The 21,286-nt window shown below is 42.2% G+C and overlaps 2 protein-coding genes across 3 annotated transcripts in view; one reads left to right on the plus strand and one right to left on the minus strand.

Annotated features, from left to right (window-relative positions):
- Nucleotides 1-21,286, minus strand: part of crls1 (cardiolipin synthase 1) — a 50,016-nt gene that overhangs the window by 18,337 nt on the left and 10,393 nt on the right. The gene's annotated exons all lie outside the window — the stretch shown is intronic.
- Nucleotides 1,706-17,345, plus strand: LOC129699292 (leucine-rich repeat neuronal protein 4-like). The gene is made up of 5 exons (XM_055638953.1): nt 1,706-4,386; nt 6,364-7,115; nt 9,333-9,537; nt 13,607-13,744; nt 15,286-17,345. The coding sequence occupies exons 2-5, from the start codon at nt 6,389-6,391 to the stop codon at nt 17,312-17,314; spliced, it is 3,099 nt and encodes a 1,032-aa protein (XP_055494928.1). The 5' UTR covers nt 1,706-4,386; nt 6,364-6,388; the 3' UTR covers nt 17,315-17,345.

The following is a 21,286-nucleotide window of genomic DNA, read 5'->3' on the forward strand; positions in this document are numbered from 1 at the left end:
GATTATGACAGAAGGTAGTTGAGGCCAGTTCATTGGCTATATTTAAGAGGGAGTTAGATGTGGCCCTTGTGGCTAAATGAATCAGGGGGTATGGAGAGAAGGCAGGTACAGGATACTGAGTTGGATGATCAGCCATGATCATATTGAATGGCGGTGCAGGCTCGAAGGGCCGAATGGCCTACTCCTGCACCTATTTTCTATGTTTCTATGATTTCTCTCGTTTCTCTTTCCCCTGACGTTCAGTCTGAAGAAGGGTCTTAGCCCAAAACATCACCCTTTCCTTCTCTCCAGGGATGCTGCCTATCCCTCTGAGTTACTCCAGCATTTTGTGTCTATCTACAGTAAAGTGAATCGTGTTCCTGTCCAAGGCTCTTCCAAGGTGAAAAAAAACAATTGACCTGTGCCTGCATTATGTAGAAATTAGCACACTCTATTTGATTCTCTTGCAGATTGTGACCATTTTGCTGTCCACCTTGGTTTAGTCTGCAAACACCATCATGGCCATCCGTTCAGTCACCATTTTACTTCTCCGTCATGTTCTGATTTCCATTTTCTCAAAGCTCAAGGAACCATGGCAGGTTTGGAAGTATATTTAATTGAATAGCAGACAGAATGTAGACACTGAATAGCCTACTTCTTTGCTTCTGTACGTTGTCCTAAAACAGTGCAATGCAAACTTTGGGTGTCACAAACTACATATCTTATCAGCTAGAGCAGAAAGATTAACTTCTGACCTTTATCATTAGGTTTTCAGTCAAAAATCAATGGTAGATTGAGGTGCCTGGCCAAGCAAGACACGTTCACGAAGGGTTATAACATTCTTTGAGAGCTTTAAAGGGTAGGAGCTAAGTGCCTGTTCCCTCAGCTGATTGGTTAAGTAGGAGACGATTCTGTTCCTTGGATAAGTGGTCAGCTATTTACAGCTGAGATAAGGAAAATTTGTTTGACTGGGAAGTTGTGAAACTTTGGAATAGTTATCCCAAAGGAACGTGAATTGTCTATTGTAGAGCTTGAAGTGTGTCAGGGACTTGCCAAAACTATTATTAGATCAATCAATCAATAAATGGCAAGAGTGTCGAATTGTCATATATACAATAATGAAATAATTACTTGGAAGCAGCATAACTGCATAACAACAATAAACATAAACCTAAATCTACTCTTATTCTGACACCTGTCTTTGGCCTCTTACATTGCTCTCAATGCAAGTGTGAGGAACAGTACCTCAGCTTTCATTGTGCATACTATAGCCTTAATGACTGAATGAATGTAACAAAGCACAACATTTTAGTGTAATTTGGTGGGACAGGCAGCATCTGTGGGGAGAATGGACAAGTAACATTGAGTCGGGACCCTTCTTCAGATTCAGGAACTCAAATCGAGTCGAAAGAAGGGTCCAGACCTGAAACGTCGCCTGTTCATTCACTCCACAGATGACGCCTGACCCACTGAGTACTCCAGCAATTTGTGGTTTATTCAAGATTCCAGCATCTTCAGTTCCTTGTGTCTTCAACTAATGTAACCAGTTCACATAATAAAGATATTCTGGTGGGCGGCGCGACTCTCATCAGCAGCGGCCTCTGCAGCCCGTCCGCGTTTTATTATTTTTCTGTCTATGTTTTTATGTAGTTTTTGTTATTTTTTGTTGGGGGGTGTGTGTGTGGGGGGGTGGGAGGTGGGGGGAAACTTTTTAAAATCTCTCCCTGCACGGGAGACCCGACCTTTTCTCGTCGGGTCTCCGTTATCGTTGGGGCTGCAATGAGGAGCGGCCTCCAACAGGAAGAGACCGGGGACTCTGGTGCCGACGACTCACCTCACCGTCGCGGAGCTGGCCGAGTCCGGAGCGGGTGGAGCGGTGGAGGAGCGCTGCTGCTGCTGCTGCTGCGGCCCGACCGGAGAGTCGGAGGCTTCAACTGCAGGTCTGTGGACGGCGGCACCGGGAGCCCGCAGGTCCCTGGAGGGAGACCGCTTTTTCAGGGCTCCTGCAACGGCGACTTCCCCCGCCCGAGTTGCGGGGTCGAAGAGCTCCTGGAGCGGGGCCTGACACACCGCCCCGCGCGGCTTGGAATGGCCGCGGGACTCTGCGAGCGCACGCCGGGGGCTCTAACACCAAGACCCGGTGTGCGACCTCGCACCACCCGGCGTGGCTTTAATGGCCGCGGCACAATCGCCATCGCCAGCCGGGGGGCTTTGACTTTGACTCTGACATCGGGGGGGAGAGTGCTGTGGAGAGATAAGTTTATTTGGCCTTCCATCACAGCAATGTGATGGATGTTTATGTAAATTATGTGTGTCTTGGGTCTATTTGTTTGTAATGTATGGCTGCAGAAACGGCATTTCGTTTGGACCTCAAGGGGTCCAAATGACAATTAAATGCATCTTGTATCTTGTATCTTGTATTCCAATCTTGTACCTTACATTTCCAGCATTCATTTTTCTTCTCATCCCACTTCTGCTATTTCAGATTTCATTTGTCTCCTCAGACAAGCACTCTTGTTATTAATTAGTTTTTAGTATCATATTTTAGCTGGTGTCACAAGCACCACTTGTGTCCTCACCACAAGACAAATCTTCCCTTTCGCTCTCTTTACGTTTCTACCATTTTCTACAGCTTAAGACTTGTTTTATTTCTAAATGTTACCAGTTGAGATCAGGTCACCGATCCGAAATGTTAACTCGGTTTCCCTTTCTACAGATGCCGAGTAATTCCAACTTTCTCCATTTCTATTTCAGAGCATTTGTGCTATTACTAATGAGCTAATTTTTAGGGTTTTTTTAAACTTTAGAGATACAGCGCGGAAACAGGCCCTTCGGCCCACCGAGTCTGCACCGACTAGAGACTCCCCATGCATCAACACTGCCCTACACACACTGGGGACAATTTACACATACACCAAGCCGATTAACCTACACACCTGTACGTCTTTGGAGTGTGGGAGGAAACCGAAGATTTCGGAGAAAACCCACAAGAACGTACAAACTCCATACAAGCGCCGTAAGACAACAGCTCTACTGCTGCGCCACATTCATTGTTCACCAGATATATTTTGCCACCAAAGTGTTACGCTAAAGTTCTTAAGTGCAACCACTAGTTGATTGAATGGGGTTTCACATGGGACAAAGAAAATGCATCCTATCAAATCATAAGCGACTTTTACAGACACTGCAAAACCCCCCGTCATCTGGTGAATGTTTTCGATTAATCTCATGTAAAATAAATGTAATATTTTCCAATTGCTTTTGATTGTTAGCCACAACCAAATACAATACAACTCATTAAAATCAATCATTTAAAAAAACACTATTTAAATGCATTTAAAAAAACTTAAGCAATTAAAAACAACATCCAATTAATAAACTGCAACTTAGCTATTTATTATTATTTCCCCGACTCACACCTATAAAATCTCCGAATTTGCTGGCATGGTGCTCTAGTGCTCCACTCATGGACTGCAAGTGGAGTCCAGGGGTGGAACACAGCCAAATCAAGGCTTTAAAATCACAGTATGTTACAAGTTTCAATAAAAGCATTCGAAGATCTATTTGGAGTTTCAGTTCCAGTTTAGTTTATTGTCACATGTACCGAGGTACAGCAAAAAGCTTTTGTTGCATGCTGTCCAGACAGCAGAATTACAATCGATCCATTTACAGTGCATATATCCACGATAAGGGAATAACGTTTAGTGCAAGGTAAAGCCAGCAAAGTCCAATCAAGGATAGTCCAAGGGTCATCAAAGAGATATAACGTAATTCAGCACTGCTCTCTGATTTTCTGAAGTAACAGTGCAACTCATACCCAAAAAAATCGCAAACCATATTTATAAAATTAAAACACCAACATTAAAATGCCCACATTGCTTGCCAGAAAAGTTGCCATTTCTCATTGATAAAAATAGCTCATTCTTCCCCCACCTTTTCCAAGGAAATTACCCTTGAAGTGAATTTCTGGAAAATGGGTAACCCTCTTAGTCACTGATTTAACTGTTTCTTTATTTTTCCACTGTTGGTGTCAGACCACAGATAACACATAAATCCAATTAAGAGTATTTGCAGTTAGTTAAAGCCTGCTAACCCTCACTTATCGGAGGCATTCTGCTATCAAAGCAGGTTACATTCCAAGAGCTCTACTGGAGGAATGTACATCCACCACAAAAGAAACAAAGCAGTCACATGAATGACACAGGCTATGTGACCAGACTTCGCTAGGACTTCGTAATGCATGGACTTGCATACGTCCAACAGATCTTCCTCTACAAATACTTTTAGAAAATCAGTAAGGGTTAAAATTCATCTGATTTATTCACCCCATGCAACTGGGACTTCTACATAGCTATCGGAAACCTGTTTACTTCAAATAGACCGACATCCAGTACTCCGATCAATTTGGTAAGTGTAACGGATATTTTACTTTCAGCGGGCACTGTGAGACTATAAATAGTTTGCATGATTAAATGTCATATTACTTTGCTGATGCGGGCAAAATTTGTACAAAATGTTAAATTACAAGGAAAACTAAAATAATCACAAATCTTTTTACATGTACAAAATTAAAACTTGGCTGTTAGGTCCTGTGCACTATTTTAGTCTTTACCTAAATTCATTCCAAAAGTAAGAAAGCACTATTCAAATTTGAACATTTAATTACTAGCCATAAGAAATTCAGGAAGAACATTCTTAAAAGTCGGTTCTTCTGTGTTTTTTGATTTAGTAAGAATATATGGAAGCAACTCAGTCTTTTGTTTTTAATGTAGGGTCAGAAGTGTGGAGGATAAAATAGTAATAGGTAAACTATTTTGGAAAGAACTGCAGATGCTGGTTTAAATCAAAAGTAGGCACAAAATGCTGGAATAACTCAGCGGGACAGGCAGCATCTCTGGAGAGAAGGAATGGGTGATTTTTTGGGTCGAGACGGGCTGAAGAAGGGTCTCGAAACGTCAGCCATTCCTTCTATCGCAGTCACTGCCTCAAAAAGGCTGCCAACATCATCAAAGACCCACACCATCCTGGCCACACATTCATCTCTCCATTGCCATCGGGAAGAAGGTACAGGAGCTTGAAATCTGGAACATCCAGATCCAGGGACAGCTTCTTCCCCACAGCCATCACACTATTAAACTCGCCATCAAACAAACTTTGAACAATAACAGCCTATTGCACTTTATCCGTTTATTTATTGTGTATATAAATGATCTATGGTATATAGACACACTGAACTTTTATCTCCTGTTCTGTATTATGTTTACATATTCTGTTGTGCTGCAGCAAGCAAGAATTTCATTGTCCTATCTGGGACACATGACAATAAAACTCTTGACTCTTGAAGTCAAGATTTTTTACTCGTATTTAGTTCTTTTCAACATTTTGGAGCACAGTCTTTTGAATATAATGAGTGCTCAGAATTTGTTATCTTAATATGCTATGCAGAAACATTGTGATTTACTCTCCAAGTAGAATTGTGTTGGGGTGAATCAAGCCAGGCTAGATGGTTGGGGATAGCTACAAAAACTAGACGGTATCTCTAGTCCAACTTCTTCCCCTCCATAATTAGGCTTCTGAATGGTCTTACCATAAGCTCGTTTATTGTTTGATTCACGTTCCCCATTGAGGACATTGGACTTTGCTGCAATGTTAACGACGGCACGGTGGCGCAGCAGTAGAGTTGCTGTCTTACAGCGCCTGAGACTCGGGTTCAATCCTGACTACGGGTGCTGCCCGTACGGAGTTTGCACGTGCTCCCCTTGACCTGTGTGGGGTTTTCGCCAGATTCTCCGGATTCCTCCCACACTCCTAAGGCACAGGTTAATTGGTTTGGTAAAATTGTAAATTGTCCCTAATGTGTAGGATAGCGTCATTGTGCGGGGATCGCTGGTCCATGCGGAATCGGTGGGCTGAAGGGCCTGATCCCACACTGTATTTCTAAATTAAACTCTATGTGCACTCTGTAATTTCCCTTTTGCTCTACCTATTCTACACGAGTTTGAACTGATTGTGTCCATGTATGGTATATCTGATCTGTTTGGATAATAAGCAAAAGAAACCTCAGAACACATTCCAATAATGAACCCAAACCTAATTATACAGATCAACTCCCCAAAGTGTAGGGTGATCAAAGCCTACTTGGGCACTAGAGATTTTAATGGTTCTTGCTGACATGCACTGGTTTATGTGTGAACGTCTAACAGAATCTATTAGTTTTATTCACAAAGGCTAGATAGAAATATTGTTGTCTGCTAAGTTAGGATTTCTATTGTTAAATATCACCCGAAGAGACATACATTTATCCTCAAGTCTGAAGATTAATGGCCTGTTCCTGTACTCTCTCAACTAAACCTCAAATGTGCATGTGTTTTTTTTCCCCTTTAGGAACTTGGTTCGATATTTTTTTTAAATGGAACTAGTGGCTCTTTTTCTGCTGGCAGAGGCAATGTTTTTCCATTCAAGAATTAACGGTTCGCCAATTGATCAGATAGAATATTTTTCATTGCTTCTTAACAAAACCTATTCCCAAAATGACAATCAGCTCCATCTTACAAGTCAGAACATCAACAGCATTCCAGTTAATGCCTTCCAAAATGTCAGTGCTCTGGAAAGACTCGAGCTGTCGCACAACAATCTGACTGACAATGGCCTGCCCTGTGGATCCCTGAACATAACAACATTAAAGCACTTGAGCGTGGCTAGTAATCAACTTACACGTGCCCCATCCTGCCTACCGACAGCTCTCAAATATCTGGACTTAAGCCACAACGCCATTCAGCAGATTGCATTCTCAAAGTTTATGAACCTCCACAACTTAACCACTTTACTTCTCAGTCATAATAAAATCTCAACCATCACTTATTCGGGGACCGTGCTCCCACACCTTGCTTCACTGGACCTCGGCTACAACAAATTCACAAAGTTACAGTGGAAATTTAAAGGGCCCAATCTCACCTCTCTCAGACTGGAAGGAAACCCTTTGCAAAAGATCAGCACGCACGAATTCAGTCCTTTCCCCAAGCTTCAGTACCTTAACTTGTCCTCAACGTCTTTGGAATCATGCAGTCACAAAGCATTTGCGACCGATACAGAAAACATCAAAGTACTTGATCTGAGCGAAAACCTTTTCAAAACCTGTAAGTACCAGTGACTCGTGTTTTTTTTTTAAATTCGGTACTACAAAAATATAGATGTCTTGTTTCTCCTTTATTTAGACTCGAGATCTACTCAATTGCACCAGCATTTCTTGTACAACTCAATGAAAATCAGCACAACGACTTTGAATTGTAGCGTTTAGAACTATAAAATGCACTCACACTGTACAGAATCTCAAGTTACTTCAGAATTGGTTTAAAAACAAAAAGCGAATAAAATGCAGACCCATTCCATAAAAGCATCCTTACTCTCGTCATTAATCTACCATCTCTGGGAAATGTCATCATTGCATTTATACTTCAGAGGCTCAAAGATATGATGATCACCGTTTTGGGTGAATGAATTCATTTCTGAAGAGACTTGTACATTTAATACTGTACCACAAAATAATTGGAAAATGGCTTTTCTTTTTTTTTTTTTTTTAATCGTCATTTAAAATCTGGTTATTCGTGAATAGATCAACTATGACCGAATGGCAGAGCAGACTCGGAGGGCCGAATGGCCTAATTCCACTCCTATTTCTTATGGTCTTACTGTTTTAAGGAACAGACGGGAGTGATTGTAAAAGCTTACTTGTGATACGCCCATTTTCAGTGGTATTCAGCTTTAAAATTACTACATTAAAGTTACATTTAAAAATTCAGCACATGATAGATTTTGCATTACACAAGTTCACAAGTTATAGGAGTAGAATTAGGCCAATCGGTCCATCGGGCATTCAATCATGGCTGACCTCTGCCTCCTAATCCCATTTTCCTGCCTTCTCCCTATAACCTTTGACACCCGTTCCAATCAAGAATTTCTCTATCTCTGCCTTATCCATTGACTGGCCATGACATGGCAGGCTATTAATTACTATGGGCATGGTGTTGATGGTGGGCACCCAAGTAGCAGAATGGAAACAAAATAATGTTCACCCATTTTAGAGACATAAGAGACAACAGATACTGTAACCAAGAGCAGAAAAAACTAACAGTTATGGGAACGCCACAGGTTTGCATCTGTGGAGGTAAAGGGACAGTCAACAGATCCAGACTCTTATTGACTATCCCTTTATTTTTGTAGATTCTGTCTATCTTACTGTTTCCTTGTTCACTGATTTCATCCAAGCAGTCAGGTTTCTGGGCTTGAAGTATCCACTCAAAAATATAAGACACCTCAAAGGTGTTTCAAATAATAGAATGACATTACCAAAGACGGGATGTGTAGGAAGGAACCGCAGATGCTGGTTTACACCGAAGATAGATACAAAAAGCTGGAGTAACTCAGCGGGTCAGGCAGAATCTCTGGAGAAAAGGAATAGATGGCGTTTCGGATCGAGACTTCTTCAGACTGAGAGTCAGGGGAGAGGAGAACGAGAGATATGAAAAGGTACTTAGAAGAAATGAATGAAAGGCATGCAAAAGAACAAATCAAAGCCAGCAACGATGATCAAGGAAAGGTGGAGCCAACGATTGTCTAATGTTGGCTGTGGTGAAGATGACAAAGACAGGGTCAGGTAAGGAATGTCCCAATTTATCATCTAAACACAGGCCCAATCTTGTTTAGAAAATTCAATTACCTTAGTTACCGAGAAATCATATTATTGAGAAATTAGAGAACAACCAGAGACCTGGGTTCGAACCCAACTATGGGTGCTGCCTGAATGGAGTTTGTACGTTCTCCCACCGACCGTGCTAGTTTTCTCCAAGACCAACAGTTTCCCCCCCCCCACACTCCAAAAACATACAGATTTATATGCTAGCTGGCTTGGTATAAATTTAAATTGTCCCTAATATGTGTAGGATAGTGTTAATGTGCGGGGATCAGTGTTGATGCAGACTTAGTGAGCCAGAGGGCCTATTTGTGCGCTGCATCTCTGAACTAAATTAAACTAAACCTATATCAAACTATACTAACCTACTATTGAAGTGAATTTGGGTTTTATGTGAGGGTGAGGATTGTGGCTCAGAAGACATAGAAAAAGGAAAAGAGTCAGGATTTGGTATTGGACAATAAAATGTAATTATTCCACAGGTAAAATTACTTCAGTGATGCACTGAGCAAGCTTAGTTAGTATCTTAATTCTGATATCCCATAATAAAGAAAAGCCCTTAGTCCAAGACAACAACATCTAAACCAGCATCTGCAGTTCCTTCCTATATATACGCTGGGTCTTCAGAGGAACACACACGTTAATCATTCATTTACAATTACAGTTGACCGACAGTGCTTTGATGGATTAAGCAATCTGCAGACCCTGTGGATGAGACGGCTGCCCTTCCTTCAGTCTCTGCCCGTTGACCTGTTCCTCCACACTTCAAGTCTTATTCATGTGAACTTGGACGAAATTCCGCAGCTATATTTTTTGAACAGTAGCATGTTTGAACAGCTCCGACATTTACAGACACTTTCTCTCCAAAGGTAAACAATTCAACTTTCTTACAATTACAACCGTTTCCTTGATGCATATTGTTGATATCAAATAAAGATTTCATGCATTCATAGCAAAAGGATTTGAGTATAAGAGCAGGGAAGTTCTACTGCAGTTGTACAGGGTCTTGGTGAGACCACACTTGGAGTATTGCGTACAGTTTTGGTCTCCAATTAAGAGGAAAGACATTGTTGCCATAGAGGGAGTACAGAGAAGGTTCACCAGACTGATTCCTGGGACGGCAAGACTTTCATATGAAGAAAGACTGGATAGACTCGGCTTGTACTCGCTAGAATTTAGAAGATTGAGGGGGGATCTTATAGAAACGTACAAAATTCTTAAGGGGTTGGACAGGCTAGATGCAGGAAGATTATTCCCGATGTTGGGGAAGTCAAGAACAAGGGGTCACAGTTTAAGGATAAGGGGGAAGTCTTTTAGGACCGAGATGAGAAAATCATTTTTTACACAGAGAGTGGCGAATCTGTGGAATTCTCTGCCACAGAAGGTAGTTGAGGCCAGTTCATTGGCTATATTTAAGAGGGAGTTAGATGTGGCCCTTGTGGCTAAAGGGATCAAGGGGTATGGAGAGAAGGCAGGTACAGGATACTGAGTTGGATGATCAGCCATGATCATATTGAATGGCAGTGCAGGCTCGAAAGGATGAATGGCCTCCTCCTGCACCTATTTTCTATGTTTCTCTGCCGTTTTATGACATTTCCTCACTTATTTGTTCAGTATTTTCATTTGGACAATTCAATACATTGACACCAATATATGACATAAAGTTAATGAACTCAAGACGATGTACCTATTTAGTGTTTGTCCAACAGTTGCACTCAGTCCGCCAAAGATTGCTAGATCTTCCGGTTGATAACCATTTTAACTCCCCATCCCATTCCCATACTGACCTTTCTGACCCGGTCCTCCTCCATTGAAATAGTTATGGCCCTCTCCCACTGTATGAGTTCAATCAAGTGCTCTCCCGAGTTTTTAAAAAAATCAAACTTTTGGCAAGCACGTAGAATGAACGTAGCGGGTACGTCGGAGCTCGGGGACTACTCTTAACGGCTCGTAACGCTAACGGCGGGTACTCGGGAAGACTTCCTAACGGCAGGTAAGTTCGGGAAGACTCGTGAAGATTTTTCAACATGTTGAAAAATGTCCACAAGAGCCCCGAGTACTTACGATCGGCCATTACCGTAAATCTCCGAGTTCGAATCAGGGCAAACTCGGGGAGAACTTTTGAATGAACTCGTACAGTGGGACAGGGCTTTTAGGCCACACACAAACTGCAGGTACAGCACCTCTCAGGTAGTTTACAACCTAACAGTATGAACAATGAATTCTCCAATTCTAGGTAACTAATCTACAAACAACACCCATTTTTAATTTAATTTTTTTCCCTCACTTCCTCCTCTCTTTCCCGTGTCCCACTTGGTCTTGCATCCATTTATCCCCTTCCCCCTCCTTTCAACCTATATTCCTACCTCTAGCTTCACAATTCACCCCTCTTCTCTTATCTCACACTTTTGCTCTTCATCTCTGGCCGTTGCCCAGCCATCTGTCTATCAACCCCCTCTCATCTATATGCACCTATCACTCGCCAAGCTTTGTCCTGCCCCCATGCCTCTTCCAGCTTTCATGGCCCTTATCCACCATCCTCTCCCCCCCCCACACCTGCCACCACAATCAACCTGAAGAAGAGACCCAATCCAAAAGACCACCTATCCATGTGTAGGAAAGAACTGCAGATGCTGGTTTAAATCGAAGGTAGACACAAAATGCTGGAGTAACTCAGCGGGACAGGCAGCATCTCTGGAGAGAAGGAATGGGTAATGTTTCAGGTCGAGACCCTTCTTCAGGCTGAAGATGGGTCTCGACCCAAAACGTCACCCTGTCCCGCTGAGTTACTCCAGCATTTTTACACCAACCTATCCATGTTCTCCAGAGATGCTGCCCAGCTCACTGAGTTACTCAAGCGCATTGTGTTTCTGTTTCCCTATTTAACAATACAAATTCATGATTTTTCATGTAGCCGACCACCGTAACGCTGGCCCCACTCTCTCAGAGATGTTCCCTTTGTCCTATCCACCACCGACCCCATTCCCCACCCCACCTTTAGGGGTCTCACAAAGGATCATTGACCTGGAATGTTAACTCTGTATCTCTTTCCATCGATGCTGTCTGATCTCCTGAATGTTTTCTCTTTCATTAGTCCCAAAAAGACTTTACGTTAGTTAATTCAAATACCTGTTTTAAGCCTTCAAAATGGGTGCAAAAACAGGATGAGCGTAGCAAATTGTGACTGCCGTTATTTCACAACTATTTCTGGATCAAACGCTTTTCAGTGTGAACAAAAAAAAAGGTTGAATTCTATAACCATCCAAATTAATTAACTCGTACACACAATAGTGGAGGAATTTTTCGCTTAAAACAATCCGGTAACTAAAGTCGAGCAGCTTGGTCATAAAAATATTGTTCTGACTACATGGAGCAGCAATGCAATGTTAAGTACTGAATGTTCCATAACAGTTCCAGCCAAAAAGGACAAGGTTGACCATCAAAAAATGGCATTGAAATACTCAATGCAGAACAATGTGTGTCACAATATCAGAAACAAGAGGTTACTCTAACTTCAAGTAATCCTTGCTTTCTCTCTCTCTCTCTCTCTCTCTCTCTCTATCTATCTATCTCTCTGTGTCCCCATCACCCATCCTAGTTCTCCCATTAGCCTCACAGTCCTCCTGATTTAATTTTACTGATTGTATGCCTCGTTGGCACCTTCCCCTCAGCTACCAATGAACCATTCTACATTTTCCTTGATGCAATGAACAGGGATGTAATGCTGTGCCCACTCCAGGAATGAGTAGGTTAACCTAAGATGAGCGTTTGTCGGCACTGGGCTGGAGTTAAGAAGAAGGAGCGGGGACCTCATTGAAATGTACAGAAATAGTGAAAGGCTTGGATAGAGTGGATGTTTCCACTAGTGGGAGAGTCGAGGGCTAGAAGTCATAGCCTCAGAATTAAAAGACGTCCCTTTATGAAGGAGATGAGGAGGAATTTCTTTAGTCAGAGCGTGGTGAATCTGTGAAGTTCTTTGCCACAGAAGACAGTGGAGGCCAAGTCAATGGATATTTTTAAAGCAGAGATAGATAGATTATTGATTAGTACGGGTGTCAGATGGCAGGAGAATTGGGTTAGGAGGGAGAGATAAATCAGCCATGATTGAATGGCGGAGTAGACCTGATAGGAGCAGAATGAGGCCATGTGGCCCATCATACATGACCTTATGAGCATTGCCGCCTTTGACCTGTGCTTTCACACCTTACTCTATGTCTGGCAAGGAACACCATACCCTACATCTCTATGTCTCCCTCTCCCCTGACTCTCAATCTCGACCCGAAACATCACCCATTCCTTCTCTCCAGAGACACTGCCCGTCCTGCTGAGTTACTCCAGCATTTTGTCTATTTTCAGTGTAAACCAGCATTTGCAGTCCCTTCCAACACAGATTAAAACAAAAGCAGGCACAATGCTGCCAGCACTGTATGTAATGTTAAAAGATGAGTTTGTAGACACAAATGTCTGCAAGGTACTGTGCATTCACAAAAAGTTACTAACATAGGTCTTGACCCAAAACGTTGCCCATTTCCTTCGCTCCATAGATGCTGCCTCACCCGCTGAGTTTCTCCAGCATTTTGTCTACCTTCGATTTTCCAGCATCTGCAGTTCCTTCTTATACATAGTTCAACAGTGCTTTACTTGACACATATACAACTGCACAGTGGCATTCATTTTGCAAATATTACACCTGCAGGTATGTTTTGGTACCTTTATTCAATGTCCAAAGTCTGGTCGGCCCGCTCACTCGATGTACAGGAGTAGTTCCCGCGAACCAACCTCTCTCTCCTCTCATCAAAGGAGTCAGGTGCACAAAATGGCTGGGTTTCTCCATGACCCAGTGCAATAAAATAGCTCACATAATCATTTTAATAGGGCAACAAAAGAGAGTAAACCAACCAAAACTGACATTCTAAGTGTTGCTATTTACCATTCTAGCTGCAACCTGACAGAATTCAAACCCTGGACACGCTTCAATAATTCAACCATCAAAATAACCCTCTTTGGAAACCGCTTGGCGTGCAGCTGTGAGCTCACCTGGCTGACGAGGGAACCAGAAAAGATATTACTGACCAGGTAAGGTCATGATGCAACAGTAACTTCAAATGTTAGTCAGTCAGGACATTGCGGTTCTAGTTATCCAATTATCTTCTGCGTGCATCAAGCGTTGTTTACCGAAACAGCAAACTTGAAGTGTTTTATTCTGCTGAAAGTGTTACATGGATGGGACAGGTTTGGAGAGAAATGGACCAAACGCAGGCAGGTGAGACTAGTATGCCTGGGACATGTTGGCTGGTGTGGGCAATTTGGGCCAAAGTATCTGTATCAACACTGTATCACTCATTTAACAATGTCTTGCTTGGTTGTGTGGATGCCAAATATTCCGGCTGTAAAATGTCAGGCAGACACAGTCAATGCTCTCACATTAGCGTGTCAGTGGTGGGCCTAAGTGTGCCAAAGTGACTTCATTGTGGGCTGAAGGGCCTGTTGCTGTGCTGTTTCCCTTTGAGGCTGTTGTGACACAGCAGGGGAATTTGACTCGTATTAGCAATGAGTAATCAAATACCGATGACAGTAGTGCCAGGGGAATCTCAAACAGTGAATTAAGATGACAGAAGCTCAATATATGACACAGATCCACCACCAATTTTCCGGCACCCTTGATTCCAGAGCCTTGCCAGATTATCCGTTTTGCCGGACCAACAGAGATCACAGCCTCCAAGAGGAGTACCAGAACGGTCCCACTGGGCGCCGATATACCGGCCCACAAAGTCGGCTTCGGAAATCGGTTATGGGAACGGATTCACCAGCTTTGGCTGGGCTGGAGTTCCACAGCCCCAGCCGCAGGGGGCAAATTCGACCTGCCGATCAGCTGCGGAAGTCGCGATGAGGTCGAGACTAGCCGCCTAACCCGGCCGAGGTGCCACATTTCGGATGGGGCTTCCAAGAGGGGAATTTCAAGTGCGCTCTCGTAATTTTGTCAGGATTAAAGGAGGTGCCTGATCATCAGTTGCCGGAAAATTGTTGGTGGGCCTGCAATAGAAGCTACTGGCTTTGTTGTTTAATTTACTACAAGTGCACTAATATTGCTGATAAACCTAACGCTAGGGTTGTTTACAAATTGCTGCTGGGATTTATGTTCGATAATTAATTGTATAATACCGAACATAGAACAGTACAACAAAGGACCCACAATGTATGTGCCGAGCAAGATGCCTACCTGAACTGATCTCATCTGTCTGCACGTGATCCATAATCCCTCTATTCCTTGCACTTTCATGCATTTCTAACTAAAAGTCTCTTAAACACTACTATCGTATCTGCCTCCTCCACCACCACCTCTGGCAATGCGTTCCAGGTCCCCACCACTGTGTAAAAAAACATTCCCCCGCACATCCCCATTAAACTTTTCCCCTCATACATTACAGCTATGCCCTCTAGTGTTGGACATTTCCACCCTGGGGAAAAAGGTTCTGACTATCTACCCTATCCATGCCTCTCCTAATATTCTGGCACAATTATGAGTGGTGAAGAATATGCAGTGAAATGTACTCTTTTGATCAAATCATTGACCTATTATTTTTGTTATGTAACACATCTTCCTCTCTGTGCAACAGAACAAATGACACCAGATGTGTAAAGAGTGGTCGACAAAAAAAGATCTTATTGGCATTCCTCATTGATCAATGCAACAGAAATGAAAACTCCATGCAAAAGTTGCAGACTAATGTCAGATCTACGCAAACTATTGTCAATGCAAGCAGCCAATTACCAACACCAAGTTCAACTAGGTCTAAAATCAGCATCACCTCATCTTTCACGGAGAGTACAAACCTGCTGAAAACGTTTCTTTACACGTCTTCCAAGTCAAGCCCTGGTTCTTTACCAACTGAAGAAGGTGCCACACAAAAATATCAAGCTTGGAATAAAATTAAATCAAGGCTTAATATGTCAACAACGCTGCCCACCACAACCAGAGATCAAGTGGCTCCTGAACTTTATTCAACAACTACCAGAGATCGTATGGAGGCAAGTACTTACCCAACAACCTCCAGAAATAAAAGCCCGTCCAAACGTTACCCACTGACAACAGTCAGAAGTCAAACCAGAACTAAATCCAAACTGAAAAGCAGATATCAAATTAGGCCCAGCCCTGTTACAACCACCAGAGAGCAAACGGCATCTGGATCTTACTCAACAACCTACAGAGTTCAAACAGACACCAAAACGTACCCAACAATCAGAGATCAAACACGGATCAAACTTCACCCACCAACAGTCGGAGAGCAAACTGTGACTGAACCTTACTCGATAACTAGAGATCTAACTGTGACTGAACCTTACTCGATAACCAGAAATCAAATTGTGACCGAGCCGTACTCAATAACCAGAGAGCAAACTGTGACAGAGCCGTACTCAAATACCAGGGATCAAACTGTGATTGAGCCTTACATGAAAATCATAGACCAAACTGTGACTGAATCTAACTCAACGACAAGTGGAGATCAAATGGTGATCAAGCCTTACTCAACAACCGGAAAACCCTTTGAGACTGAACTTCACCTATCGACAGCCAGAGATGAAACTGTGACTGAACTTTCCACGACAACCACAGATCAAACTACGACCACACCACACCCAGCAACAATCGGAGACCATACAGCGATCAAATCGCACTCGCCAACAACCAGCGATCATACTGGGACCACGCCCTACCTGACCATCGTGGATCAAACTGGAACCGAACCCAATGGGACAATCAGAAACCAAACTGGGCATGAACGGAACCTGACCATTACCAGGGTGCAAACCGCCCAGAAATATTACCCATCTATTAACCGAGAGAAAGCTAGCACTAAGCATTACCCAGCAATGACATTGCAAACTTCAACACCACCAGCATGCTTCACTGTCTCCACCACCAAAAAGGGACCGAAATTTATAGTGATTGACGATGCCGATGATGCAGAGTCTTTGGAAAAAGAGGAAATCACAAGTCCTCTACCCGGTGACTGTAATTATGATCCATGTAGACACTGGCAGGTACCTTGTCATGAGCTGCAACATTTGACAGACTGCCGTTGCCCTGCCACAACTGGGGAAGACGTCATCCCAGAGCCAGTGAAGATACAGAAGGTTATTAAGATTTCAGACAATGCAGCCGAAATCTACTGGTGCTCGCCTAGTTCCACAGTGCTGTATTATTATATTATCTATCAATCGGACGAGAACAGGCGTTTGTACAAGACGGACACCATCAAGCCGACATATCGGAGATATACCTTGCGCGACCTTACTGCAGACAGTACTTATCACACTTGTGTGGTGGCCGTGAATAATGCAGGATCAAGTACTGCAAGCAGCATCTGGCCCTCAAAAGGCCCCTGCTATATATTCAAGACAAAGCCAAACTACAATAATATTTTTTATATAACGTCTACTGTCATTATTGTCATTCTCTTCATACTTGTAGTTATTCTGTCTTTTTGCTTGTGCAAAATTCACCAAAAGAGACGATTGATCAATTTATCCAGCATAAGCTTGGATCCCCTCAGCTTGCAAAATCCAGCATTTGATGACCATCTGGAGCTGGCAGATTCAAGAACAATACGCACAAGAACCCCAGACTCTGAACAGATTCTCTAACATTAAAACTTAAAATAACTCTGAGGGGAACCCCCACCCAAAAAAAATGTAATAATGTAGCAATTTATAGCAACATTTTGGAATTTACTTCATTGTACTTTAGCAATCTCTACTGTAATTTATAAGAGTCCTCTCAGAAAGGGTAGAAGATACAGATTTTTAATGAATCATTTATTCACCTTGCTAGCCGGAAGAAATTAAATACTTGTACGTGAAATGAAACAATACATCTCCTGTATGCGCTTCTTTGGTAAATAAAAAGATTTATACTGTGAGAAACATCGCCACTGGTCTTTAAAAAAACAATGCTTAATACAAATTGGATTCATTTTTATTGATTGAATTGATTGTGAGATACAGCATGTGCTTCAAGAGAGGACCGAGAGTAAATAACAAAATTGTGAAAGGCACTGGTGAGGCATACTTGGAGTATTGTGTTTGAGAAGGAACTGCAGATGCTGGAAAATCGAAACGTTGCCTATTTCCTTTGCTCCATAGATGCTGCTGCACCTGCTGAGTTACTCCAGCACTTTTGTCTATCTTGGAGTATTGTGTTCAGTTTTAATCATCCTGTTTTAGGAAAGATGCTATTAAGCCTGAAGAAGATTTACTGGGATGCTGCCAGGACTCGAGGGCCAGAACTATAAAGAGCGGATGAACAGGTTAGGACTTTTATTTTTTGGACAGCAAGAGGCTGAGGTGTATAAAATCATGATGGGAATAGATAGGGTGAATGCAGAGTATTTTACCCAAGGTACAATAATCATGTACTTGAGGGTATAGAGAGGGGAAATTTAATAGAAATCCGAGCAGCAAATTTTCACACAGTGGGTGGACAGTATATGGATCGAGCTGCCAGAGGAAGGAGTTGAGGTTGGTGCAAAAAGAATATCTAAAATACACTTGGACTGGTAGATGGGTAGGAATGATTTAGAGCTGTATTGACCAAACACAGGCAAATGGGTCTAACTTAGATGGGAGATCTCAGTCTGCAAGGACAAGTTGGGCCAAAGGATCTGTTCCTGTGCTGTCTATATTACTAAAAGTCTGATGTTGACCACTTCCTGGTGTTCTGAATATTGATTTTAGAAAAAGCGCTGCCACTTACGGCTGTGATTTTTGGCCATCTTACTCAGTTCCCCTCCGCTGCGCAGGACAAGAGGATTTTTCCCATTGATGAAAAATAAAAGAGTTATTCATGTTTAAAAATGGTTGAGATTCTCTCTCCTGAAGGCCACGCCCCTTCCGGAGGGACTATAAAACCCGGAAGTGTTGAGTGCCTCAGTCAGTCTCTGCAAGATGGGGGAATTGAGAGGGTCAACTCTCTCAGTCTGAGCTGTGAATAACACTGTACACATGTCTACTAAACTGTGAGTGTGGTTTTACTGACCTTGAGTGCCCTTAATGTAGTTTGAAAATGAAAATGTGGTTGGTTTGAAATAAAGCACAGCAAATGGTTGGTGGTGGTTGGTTTGAAATAAAGCACAGTAAATGGTTAAAAGTTTAAACTTGACAACTTCCTGTTTGCACTGTATATTGATTTTAGATAAAACGCTACCACTTACGGCTGTGATTTTTGGCCATCTTACTCAGTCCCCCTCTGCTCATCAGGTGCAGAGGAGTCTTCCCATCAATGAAAAATAAAAGTGTTATGTGTTTAAAAAATGTTGAGAATCTCTCTCCTGTCAATCACGCCATGAAGGCAGTGCCCCTTCCGGTGGGAGGGGGGAGGGATTATAACATCCAGAAGTGTGGGTGTGGCTCAGTCTCTGCAAGATGGGGGAGGGAGAGGTCACGACTGTCTGAGCTGTGAATCAACTGAACACACTGAATGTCTATTGAACAGAGTGTGGTGTTTATGTGGTGTTTTGTGTGGTTTTATGGTGGTTTCACCCTGCTTGAAATGGTAAGAAACTGCATTTGAATGTGGGGCCTTGCACCCTGCATGAAATGGTATGAAACTGCACTTGAAAGTGGTCAGAAACTACACTTGAATTTGATGTCTTGCACCCTGCTTGAAATTGAATGAAACTGCACTATGAAACCCTGCTGGAAGTGGTATGAAACTGCACTTGAATTTGGTGGCCTTGCATCCTGCTTGAAGTGGCATTTCAAGGAATAGCCGTGTCAACTTCCAGCCCACCAGCCTCGAGGGAGTGAGCTGCCAGCACACCAGGCTTGAGTGACTGAGCCGCCAGCCCAATAATCCATTCCACAATGTCCATACTAGCCCTCAGGAAACCAGTCCCTTCAGCCCACAACACCCATACTAGTGCTCCAGAAAGCTCACCCCCCACCCCCCTTGTGGAATTGGTGGAGAGGTGGACTATTGCGTTGGGGGAACAGCCGTCCCGTGTGAAACTGGGACCCAATGGGGGTCCCAGCCTTCCAATTTGAAAAATAATCAGGCTGTTGTTTTAAATATCTTGACCTGCTGGGTTTTGTTTTTAAAGTTTTGATCTACATTATAGAACCAGAAATATTAATTATTCAATTTTTCCACGGATACTGCCTTTCCATTGAATGGTTGCAGTGTTTTTTTTTTTAACATGTACAGGTGATTGGGGACACTGCAGACTGACGAATGTATTTTGCTTTTTATTCATAACCACCTTCAATATATCCAACCTCCAACTAAAGAGTTCTCATGCATTTGATTCAAAAGTACCTTTGAGCAGAATTCACTATCTGGCATGCTTTTCTGAAAATCCACTTCTAGTTTATAAAAAACATTATAGGGCATCTGCATTTTACAATCTTACATCCATTTAAGTTTTTAAATATTAAATAATATTTTATGTAAAGGTGCGGGTTTTAAACACCATTTCTAGTACACCTGTACATGTTTTTAAAAAAAACTAGTACTCAAGTATATTTATTTCTAGTACTCAAATATATTTATACTAGCCAATAACTTGGCTAAATCCTTCAAAGCAACTCTATTGTTCAGACTTCCACCACTTGCATAATGAACAACAACACTCAATAGACCTCAGCCAATTCAAGGGAGATGCTAAATGCATTTTGTTGTCTCTGTACTGTACACTGACAATGACAATTAAAATTGAATCTGAATCTGAATCTGAATTTAATTGATGCCAACCTTTGTTAGATGCAATGGGTGAGGCAGGTACATTAATGATGTTTAAAATACGTTTGGACAGATATATGGGTCGGAAATGTTTCGAGGGATACGAGCCAAACGCAAGCAAATGGGACTAGTTGATGAGATGACATGGGTATGGGCAAGTTGGGCCAAAGGACCCAAAGCTCAAAGCTAATTAGAGAAGACTTGAACCCAGAGGAAAGAATAATAACATAAAGCCAAAACTATTTGTACCACAGGTCAATCAATTTCAGTTAATTAATACAGACAAGAAAGGTACATCCAATTGAAAGGGTAGGCTACAAAACCACCAGCAAATCCAAACAAGAACTTCACGAGAAGAAAAGTAACCTGACTACCTATACATTGGATAATATAAAGGAGTGGCAGTAACAGAGGAGCTATTCTCTAACTTGCCATCAACAAGTCAAGTTCGAGACTTGGTTCGGGAAGTGGTTGTACTATGATAATTGGAGTTGAGCCTCAGATCAGGAAGCTAGATTTTTGCTTAGAATATTTTGCAAGCAATCTGGGGCAAATCAAAGAGCTGTGTGTCCAAGTTGGCAGAGAAGTTGAATTGTAAAAGACTCTTCGCCATTCTTCACAAAACAGCATATCTAATCATTTAAAAATTGGAACTACATTAACTGCAACTATAACGAGGAATTTACTCATAGTTGAACACAACAATTATCCAACTTTAAGCAAGGACAATATAGCCTGCAACTTTAATTATATTGAAAATTAAGAAATTTGCATATTTTGAAATGGTAAATTCATACGAAGGTTTAAAACTCACTACAATTAAATACTACTGCAGAAAAAGATTTTTTATGTTACAAACTAGCATTTAACATGTGTTTACT

Source organism: Leucoraja erinacea, chromosome 8 (assembly GCF_028641065.1).
Source record: "Leucoraja erinacea ecotype New England chromosome 8, Leri_hhj_1, whole genome shotgun sequence".
Taxonomy (NCBI): Eukaryota; Metazoa; Chordata; class Chondrichthyes; order Rajiformes; family Rajidae; genus Leucoraja; species Leucoraja erinaceus.

Bases quoted from the DNA above. Each gene is read 5' to 3' on its own strand.
- LOC129699292 (XM_055638953.1), top strand. From the start codon at position 6,389: ATGGAACTAGTGGCTCTTTTTCTGCTGGCAGAGGCAATGTTTTTCCAT. The intron at 7,116-9,332 runs GTAAGTACCAGT...TTACAATTACAG, and splicing joins CGAAAACCTTTTCAAAACCT to TTGACCGACAGTGCTTTGAT. The intron at 13,745-15,285 runs GTAAGGTCATGA...TCTGTGCAACAG, and splicing joins GAAAAGATATTACTGACCAG to AACAAATGACACCAGATGTG.